At 43.3% G+C, this 8979-nt stretch overlaps 1 protein-coding gene across 1 annotated transcript in view; it reads right to left on the bottom strand.

Moving 5' to 3' along the window:
* LIG3 (ligase III, DNA, ATP-dependent) overlaps positions 1–8979 on the bottom strand; it is a 22507-nt gene that overhangs the window by 12860 nt on the left and 668 nt on the right. Inside the window, exons 2-7 of the mRNA XM_004684904.2 lie at positions 7038–7588; positions 5046–5189; positions 2551–2748; positions 1756–1907; positions 937–1103; positions 557–634 (exon numbers count right to left, since the gene is read on the bottom strand). Of these exons, the coding sequence (XP_004684961.1) occupies positions 557–634; positions 937–1103; positions 1756–1907; positions 2551–2748; positions 5046–5189; positions 7038–7584 (1286 nt within the window). The 5' untranslated portion in view covers positions 7585–7588. The remainder of the gene's footprint in view (positions 1–556; positions 635–936; positions 1104–1755; positions 1908–2550; positions 2749–5045; positions 5190–7037; positions 7589–8979) is intronic.

The raw sequence follows: 8979 nt of genomic DNA, 5'->3' as shown, positions 1-8979 counted from the left end.
CAGGAGAGGTCTGCCACGCCATGTGGTCACCTCCGGGGCAGGCGGGAATCGAACTCATGAGGAAGCGGCTTTAGACTATCAGTGCTGTGCTTTAACCCGCTGCGCCACCAGGGAGGGCCTGTCTCTATTTTTTTTTAAAGATTTATTTATTTTATTCATACAAGAACTGGGGTACAGGCCAAAGGTGTGGGGGTGAGAGGATTCAACAGAACAGAGTGGGGAGCAGAAAAGACAGACTGACTTTACACTGCTGAGGGGAGCAGCAGGCAGGTCAGGAGAAGTCTGCCTCACCATGTGGGTTAGCTCCCTGGCTGGGAATCAAACTCATGCTGAAGCAGCTACATGTAGCTTCATTTCAATGCTGCATTTCAACCCTTTACACCCCCCAAGGAGGGCACTTCTGTCTCTATTTTACATGTGGAAAAATGGAGCCTGGACATGATCAAGTGATAGGTCAGGTCCCATCCAGGATTCAAATACATACATACTAAGTCCTGATATCAGCAAGCAACAAAGGAAACTGCCAGCTCAGGTCATCAGAGGAACTGGTACTTACACATGTTTTGCACCTGAGTTCATCTTCAGATCATGTTTGATCAACCTGATGATGCACTTGAGATCATTGGCTGTACACCTGGGGAGATGAGGCACATTCTTGGTCTTAGCAGAACTGTGGACCTTCAGCCCTTCTTTCCTAGATCATTCCATCTCTCTCTGTTTTATGTTAGGTTTAGCCAGAAATTGCCAAACCTCCAGAGTACTATGTAAGCAAATGTAGTATTACTCAAGTTTGTTTTCTTTTTCCTAATATAGTATTTGTTTTAAAAAAAAAAAATTTTTTTTTTTTTGAAACTGAGGTAACATTAGGATCTACCATCCCACATCTCCCCCCAGATTCCATCTTTCCAAGCCCATCTCTGTTAGGCACCTCCCTACCTGGAGGCGATGTCCTGCAGGGCCTGTTGCTGCTCATCCTCTTTGGTGAGCGTGGAGAGCTGCAGGAGGAATTCATCCACCTCCTGGATGGTAAGGAGGCTCTTGGCAGCTGGGGGGAATGACTTGCTCTGCTCGAAGAAGACTCTGATTGTCTCTGACACATCACCCTGTCTCCAAAAGCAAAATGCCCAAAGTGACCAAGTGTAACCCCAAGCCCTCAGAACTAAAGATGAATGATTGAGATTTCAACCAATCCTGTCTCCGCTCATACACACTGACCTTACTTCTTAGAGGATCCTTCCCACCCACAGCTCCTGGCAAGGGCACCTCCATCCACCAATGAATCTGCCCACTTCCCTTATCTGAGAAGGGAGACAAGAACTAATCCAGGACTGAATCAACTTGATGACCCTTATAATTTGAACCAGAGACAATATGGCCATCAGAGAATGTGAGTGCTTGGTAAAAACTTGCCATGTTGCCAAGATGAAGTCAGGGACAAACTAAGGCTGAATGGTAAGCTCGTGTTATAGGGAGAAAAAGCAGAGTTCAGAATGAGAACCCTAAAGAAACAGCAGCAAATCGTGATACCTAAGATCTAGGCTTTTCATGGCAGCAATACTACTGGCGTCCTCAGAAACTCGTCAGCTAACAGATGTCGCCTCACACCCAGCTTCCCTCCAAACAGAAGCCTGTTCAAATGGGTTTCAGTTTCCTAGAACAACAGTGCTCCAACCACAAGAGAGAGCATGCAGTTGCCTGGCTTGGCAGAACCCCACCTGGAATGTTGCCTACCCCCCAACCTCGCCTCCCTCTGACCTGCTCTAGGTCTCGTGCCATATCATCAGGGTTGCAGTTAAAAATGCGGCTGAAAAGCTTCACAATCTGCTTATCATTCAAGTTGTAAACACTCTTAATAACACCTGGCAGCAGCAGCTTCACTGTTAGGTATACATCGCCATGGAAACCGTCTGAAAATAGAAGAAAGAAACCCTTCTTAAGAAATGGAACTTAAACAAATACATAACCTCAAGGAACTGAAAGAGATCTTTTTATCACTGCCTTGTCCCCACAGTACCCTGGACATTTCACCTTTAGTAGCAGAACAGCACTCAGGGGCTGGTGTTTTATGTATGTCTCCTCTTTCCTGCACAGAGGAACTGCTGCAGCATGGAGTCATGACTTTCACTTAAGTATCCCCAGTTATGAGTATGTTACAGATGTTTAAGAATGAGTTGTTAGATGAATGAAAAGGAGTTGGGAGATTCTATTCCAAGCTTTGCGTGTGGGTCACAAAAACCTAATTATACACACAAGCAGTGTATCTGGTCAAATGCAACAGTTATTCTAGCCTCTGAGTAGAATAAAGGCAGAGGAAGAAAGATGCCAGTGCACTCTTAGCCTAACTGGTAGCATACCTCACAGAGCCCAATGCAAAATGAAAACGCAGGGCTCTCTGTTCAGCATTATTAAGGGTTTCAAGACTGTGCGAGCAGAGCACAAAATTCAGCATAGGGCCCTGTGCAACTAACTGCACAATGCACATGTCCACGAAGTCATCCTGGGTCTGAGCTCTCCAAAGGAAGAGCCCATCCCGGAGGCTCTAGTCCCCACCTCCTGCTGAGCCTTTCCGTAGGAAGTCTTGGATGATCTGCGTCTTTGTGTTGTAGCTAGGATTTTCAGCCACATTGGCACACAACTTCCGAAATACTCGTAGCAGACAATCCTTGTGCTTGGGGTCACACTTGCTTGAGGACAGACTTGTCTGAAGGGGAGGGCTTGAGTGGACTTCCCCAGAATTGTTGGGCTTGGCTATTGGAAAGAGAAAAAGAGAGAAAGAAATAGTAGAGATGATTCACTCTGCCTGGCTGAGAAGGAAGAAAGGGAAACTAACGGGCATACTGCTGGTACTCCATAAGCAGATGCTTCATCCCCAAAAACAGCCCCTTGAATATTACATTCATTTTACAGGTAAAGAACAGAGATGAAGGAGCTTTCCCAATCCCACAGCTATTGATGGTAAAGAAAGTATCTTCACGCCCAGCAGAGGACCAACTGAGGTGCGTCACTTCATATGCGCACTTCACAAAAGAACAAAGGTGACCTCTGTGCCAAAATGGTCAGGGGGATCTCAAAGTGACTATAAAACTGATTTCAGAATATTTGGGGTAAAGCAGGAAGAAAGGCCCTACCTGGTGGCACAAGGGGTTAAAGCGCAACACCATGAAGCTATCCACACCACTGTAGCACCAGTTCAATCCCCAGCCAGGGGAGGAGGCACAGATGGTGCAGCAGACCTCTCCTGTCTCCTAAGCAGTGTATTTCAGTAGATCTGCCTGTTCTGCTCCCCACTCTGTCTCTGCTGAATCCTCTCACCCCCTGCACCTCTGGCCTGTACAAGCAATCATGAATGAATACATGAATGAACATATGAACGCATCAATAAATGCATGAATAAATAAATTAATTAAAAGAGGGAAGAAATCAAAGGACATGCTGGTCAATGTGAAATAACTGCTTTTGCAGATTGCTGTTGTTGGAAGAAGCCTTAAAGATCACCTAGCTCAATCTCTTCTTACCAACCAATGAGATACTAAGGTCTGAGGAGAGAATAACTCTACAATAACACTCAACAGTGCAAAGCCAATACAAGAACGCCAAGATAGCCAGATCCCACTAGTGTGCTCCCAGCTTCCCAAGCCCTCATCACTTCCACCCCACCCCCATTACTGCTTCATTAACTTTCTTTTTTTCCTAATATTTTTTTAGAGATTTATTTATGCATACAGAACTAGGGTACAGGCCAGAGGTGCAGGGGCGATGAGAGGATTCACCCTCTGGAGGCAGAGTGGGGAGCAGGGCAGGAAGATTGATGAAGCACACTGCTGAGGGGAACAGTGGACAGGTCAGGAGAGGTCTGCCGTGCCATGTGGGTCACCTCCGGGGCAGGGATCGAACTCATGCTTAATTGATTTTAGCTTCTTAGTGCTGTGCCACCAGGGAGGGCCCTAATTTTTTAAAAAAAGATTTACTTATGTATATAAGAACTGGGGTACAGGCCAGAGGTGTTGGGGGAGGAGAGGCAGGGAGAGGGTCTACCAGAGACAGAGTGGGGAGCAGAACAGGCAGGTCAAGTGAAATACACTGCTGAGGGAAGCAGCAGGAAGGTCAGGAGAATTCTATTCTGCCACGGCATGTGGGTCACCTCCCTGGCCAGGCATTGAACTTGTGCTACAGTGACTGCCAATAGCTTGAGTTCTGAGCTTTACCCCACTGCACCACCAGGGAGGGCCTTTCTTATAGTCAAAATAAAAGTTAGTCAATGAGCAGGGCTTTCCTCCAGATACCAAAAAAATCATGTATAGCAGGTCTTTGAATAGCTTTAGTAAACACTTTTATTGTAACAGCAAAATCTGTATCATATCAATCTTACTTAATATAAAGATTGCCACCTGCTCAGTCTTGGGTTCCCACCCTCCAGATGATTTTTCCTTTCTGAAATAGTTACACTATATAGGTAGCGACTATGTCCCATGAACAAATAAAAAATGAATTTTTTCTAGCTGTCCATTAGTTTTATTTTCAATAAGGAGAAGTATATTTGGATTTTGTATATACATCTAGTGGGAATATTCTTAAATTTTTTTTAAATGGGATACAGTACTACAAGTGGTAGCTTTTTCCTCAAACTGTCTATTGTAGGACAAAGAATGAATGAAACTAAGAAGTGATGTCTGTCAAGGAAACGTGGCTTTGCAATGACCTTCCAAGAGCTTACAATATTTAAGTGAGGATTTAGTGTACATGTCGCCCACTCAGCTGCAGGGAACCACTTACAGCACATTTCATTATGTGAACCTGTAACAGGGCCATTAGCAATTGAAAGGCCAAGAATGCCATCACCTTTCTTCTAGACTTCATCTCCATTTCAGGTAAGTTTGGGGATAGAGTTTTGTAAAATTCTCTCATATCAAAAATAATGACATAAAAAGGGAAGATGACAATAACCTGTCTGATCCAGGTAACTACTTCAAGGAGAAAAAGTCTTGACACAACAAAAAATAGGAGCCCAAAACATGACTGCAAGTTAAAAGGAGAATCTAACTTACCTGAAAAGCCAGAAAACTTCCGGGGATTGGTGTTGCTGACAAATGAGGTGCCTTTTGTTGGAGATGTCACCTGGCCAGTGGCTGTCAACTTAGCTTGAACAACGGCTTTCTTCTTTGGTGTGCTCGCTGATTTAGAAGACAGATCTGTAGGGCCCCAAAAGAAGGGGAAATATCTTACAGTGAAAGATCCCTGAGAAAATTTCCCAAGAATCAACCAATTGTTCTTAGGGCCTCACTTGGTGAGGTATGATGGCATTACCCCCAAGTCCGAGTGGTGGTTAGCCAATCTGTCCCAGTGGAGGTAGTAGGTAATAGGGCTTTAGGATGGGGTGTTTTAGGGACAAGAGACCCAGTTATCCTTTACATCCATTTCTAACTTTAATTTTCATCAGCAAACTCCACCTCTTATCCCATGTATAATAGTCTCCAGGTTATTTGAGAATCAGAAATCACAACTAAATGGCCAAAACTTGGGGATCCCAGCTTGTGGACTGAGCAACAATTTTATAAATAAACAAAAAAGTAAATAAATACAGGTAACAAGCCATATGGGTTGGCACAGGCAGGAATTTTTCCAACTGTTAAGTCTTTTGAGCTATGTGACAGTTTAACTCTACCTTGCATTTCTCTTCCTCTGAATTGAGATGGGCCAAGAAGTAACAAAAGCTGAGACCTGTGAATAAGGCAGGGCATGGTAAAGTAGGATGGGAAGCTTGAGAATAGAGTAGAGGAAAGTAGCTTCTTTCTTTTTCCTCTCAAAGAACAAGGATAGATGTCCACTTCCAGAGTGCTCCTACAATGACCAGAACTAATTGAATTCAATTGTTAACTGAAACTATGGATATTATTTTAAAGATGAGGATACCAGAGGTCATAAAAGAGTAATTGGATTTGAAAGACTTAGCATAAGAATTCTAGAATGTGTACATACGTATGTATGCTTCCTAGATATGTATCTCTGTGTGTACATAGGTGTTCTGTGTATATACATGTCTGCCTTCTTACTCTGTCTCTTAAAAGGACTTTAGAAGCAAAGACACTTCAGGGTAACAAGCTATATAAGCATCCAGACTTTGGTGTCTACTACCTTTTCTCCACTCTCAGAAATCAGGACTCGTCAAAGAAATGGCTGATATCAGGGCTGGAGCAGGATACATACAAATTAAGCTTAAGAGCATCCTGTTATGTCAGAGTAAGAAATACCTTAAAGATACTTATTTTCACTGATCAGGGCGCCTAGGACATAGAACCTCGCTTGAAGGGCGCTCCCAACTGGCAGAATACCGGATAATTGTGATAATTAAGTATCAAAATTAAGTACATCAACATTTAAGCCACTTGAAAAAAGTAGTAACTCATGTGAGCCCACACAGATAATAGCTTGATATATAAAGGGGGTGATGGCAGGTACTCTGTTCTTTAGAAATGTCAATGTCATAAAGAAAGACTAGGAAATGTTCCAGATTAAAGGAAGCCAGAGATATGACAACTAAATATAACACCTGATTCTAAATTGGGATTTTCCACTAGAGGAGGAAAAAAAAACTACTAAGATATTATTTGATCATTTGACAGATCTGGAATACAGATGGTAGATTAAGGTATCATAAAAATGATAAATTTACTAAAGTTGATAGCTGTATTAGTCATGTAAAAGAATATTCTTATTCAAGGTATACATACTAAAGGAAAAGAACCATGACATATGCAAATCACTCTCAAACAGTTAAGGAAAAACTGTATTTGTGGAAAGAGTAATAGAGAGCACATGAACACAAACTATAAAAAAAAGTAGAATGTTAACAATAGGTATGCCTGGGTAAATTCAACAACAGGATTAGCCTTCTTTGTACTATTTTTATTCTTGTTAACTGTTCTGAGTTTGAAATTATTTTCAAGTAAAAAATAGGAACAATCAAAAAAATGGATTCTCCTCTCATCTTTTTTTCTTTCAACACCAGTAAAATAAGAAAGCAATATTCTCTACCTCACCTGCAATGTGCTGACTTATCTGTTCCTTCTCATTATCTTCCAGCTCCTCCCAGCCTTCCAGTTCAGTGAGGTCCTCGATTTTCTTTGTGGTGGCCCGGGCACGTTCCAGTTTCTCAAACATGCATTTAATGTGGTACCACTCCTTCATATCACCCCCAGATTCTGAGAAGGGGTTGGGTACCACTTTGCCAATTCGGCATACACCCTTCACAATCTTTTCCTTGCATTTTTTGCAGCCAGCTGTGCCACGTTTGGCATAGTCCACACAGAAGCGCTGCTCAGCCATCTTACTGGGACCACTGCACAGTCCCACATGCGACCCTGGCAAGAAAACAAGGCAGGAGACACAGGGCCTTAATTTGCCTCCCTGGAATGACAGAGCAGGCTTTCTTCTCTGGGGGAAGCAGTGCCCCTGAAGCAGATCTGTATCTGACCACTGGCTGAATTGTCTTATGTTAGGCGGATGATGTTTTCGGAACAGGCAGAGTTCTTTTCGGCTGAATGCACAGAGGGTTGATGAGAAGAGGATCTTGAAAGTCAAAGTCATACAGCTGTATAGAAAGGGTGAGATGCAGAAAAAGGTAAATATATGAGATTTCCTATTTCCTCAAAGGTCAAAATCCTAAAGGTCCAAATACTATATAGCCTATGCTAACTAATCAAACACTTCCAGAATGTTAAAGGTTATTGACTTGAGAATGAAATTCCAATACAGGAAAACTCAGTTTGTACAACTATGTTCAATTTGTCAAGTACAGGCATATAGCTAGAAAATCACAAGAGAATTCAGATAACATCACAGCTTTCACAGGTAATATCAAACCTCACACTCATAATGGATGATGACCCTAAGAATTACAAGATCCAGAAGTTTCTCTTTCACCTGCAGGGAAAATTACATTATGTTCATGAACTTTCAAATGAGATGTATAGTCAGTCTTCAAGAAATAAATGATTTTAATAACAAACCCTACTTTGAGAGGTAATTAAAAGGTGTTAAGGATCAGACTGTTTGGGTTGAGATCCTAGCTGTATGACTTTGGTAGGTTACTTCTTCGTTCCTCAATTTCTGAGTGTAAAACTGCGTCTAATAGTACGTAATTCATGGGGGTGATGTGCTGAGAGCAAAGCCTTTGGAACAGAGCTGGGCGCAGTAGGAGTTCAATACTTGTTAACTCCTATTATCCTATAAGTAGAGGCTCCCTATGGATCTTCTTATTTTCTAAGATGTCTTCACAGTTCTAATATTAAATATACTGGAAACGATTTTCAATCTGTTGCGTTGTAGTGAAATTGGTATTGAGTTAAAATGAAAAACAGGTTTGATTCACTGTAGTGCAATACCATGCTGAGGAAGCGGTGGATCCGGAATGGGGGTGCAAGCGCTGAAAGTAGTTTAATGACTATATAGCCTTTAAGAAACCCCTTCATACTTCTGAGTCTCCTTATTCCTAAAACAGGGACAATAATACCTACCTCACGGAATGGGGAAATTAAAATCTGGGTTAAGGAGCAGGGGGAATTCTGAGTTCCCTAAAAAATGTATGCGAAACATGCATGTTCATGAATACACGTTTTGGGGGAGAGCTGTATTTCTCATGAAAGTCACAAACCGCTTTACAGCCTCCAGAAGTTGAAAAACTGCGAGTGTGTTAAACTAGGCAGGCCCAGAAGAGGGGCTGGGAACACCAGAGGTCTCAACACTTTCCTTACAAGTGCGGTGGGCGAAGCAGCCCACGGGTCTGGCTGGGGCAAGCTGACCGCAGCGCTGCATCAGAGGGGCCCCACCCTCCGCGGGGGGTGGGCGGGGAGGAAGGGGAGCGCCCGGCCACGAGGAGGCACGAAGCCGCGGTGGGACCCCCGCGCCTCTCAGCCCCCGCCGGCCGCGGTCAGCACTGCAGCGAAGGGACCGAGAGGGCACCGCCGGGGCTTCACAGGGCAG

Source organism: Condylura cristata, unplaced genomic scaffold, assembly GCF_000260355.1.
Source record: "Condylura cristata isolate star-nosed mole 26May11 unplaced genomic scaffold, ConCri1.0 scaffold00017, whole genome shotgun sequence".
In the NCBI taxonomy this organism is placed as follows: domain Eukaryota; kingdom Metazoa; phylum Chordata; class Mammalia; order Eulipotyphla; family Talpidae; genus Condylura; species Condylura cristata.
Note: the sequence above shows the minus strand (reverse complement) of the source record. Positions and strands in the feature narration are given on the sequence as shown.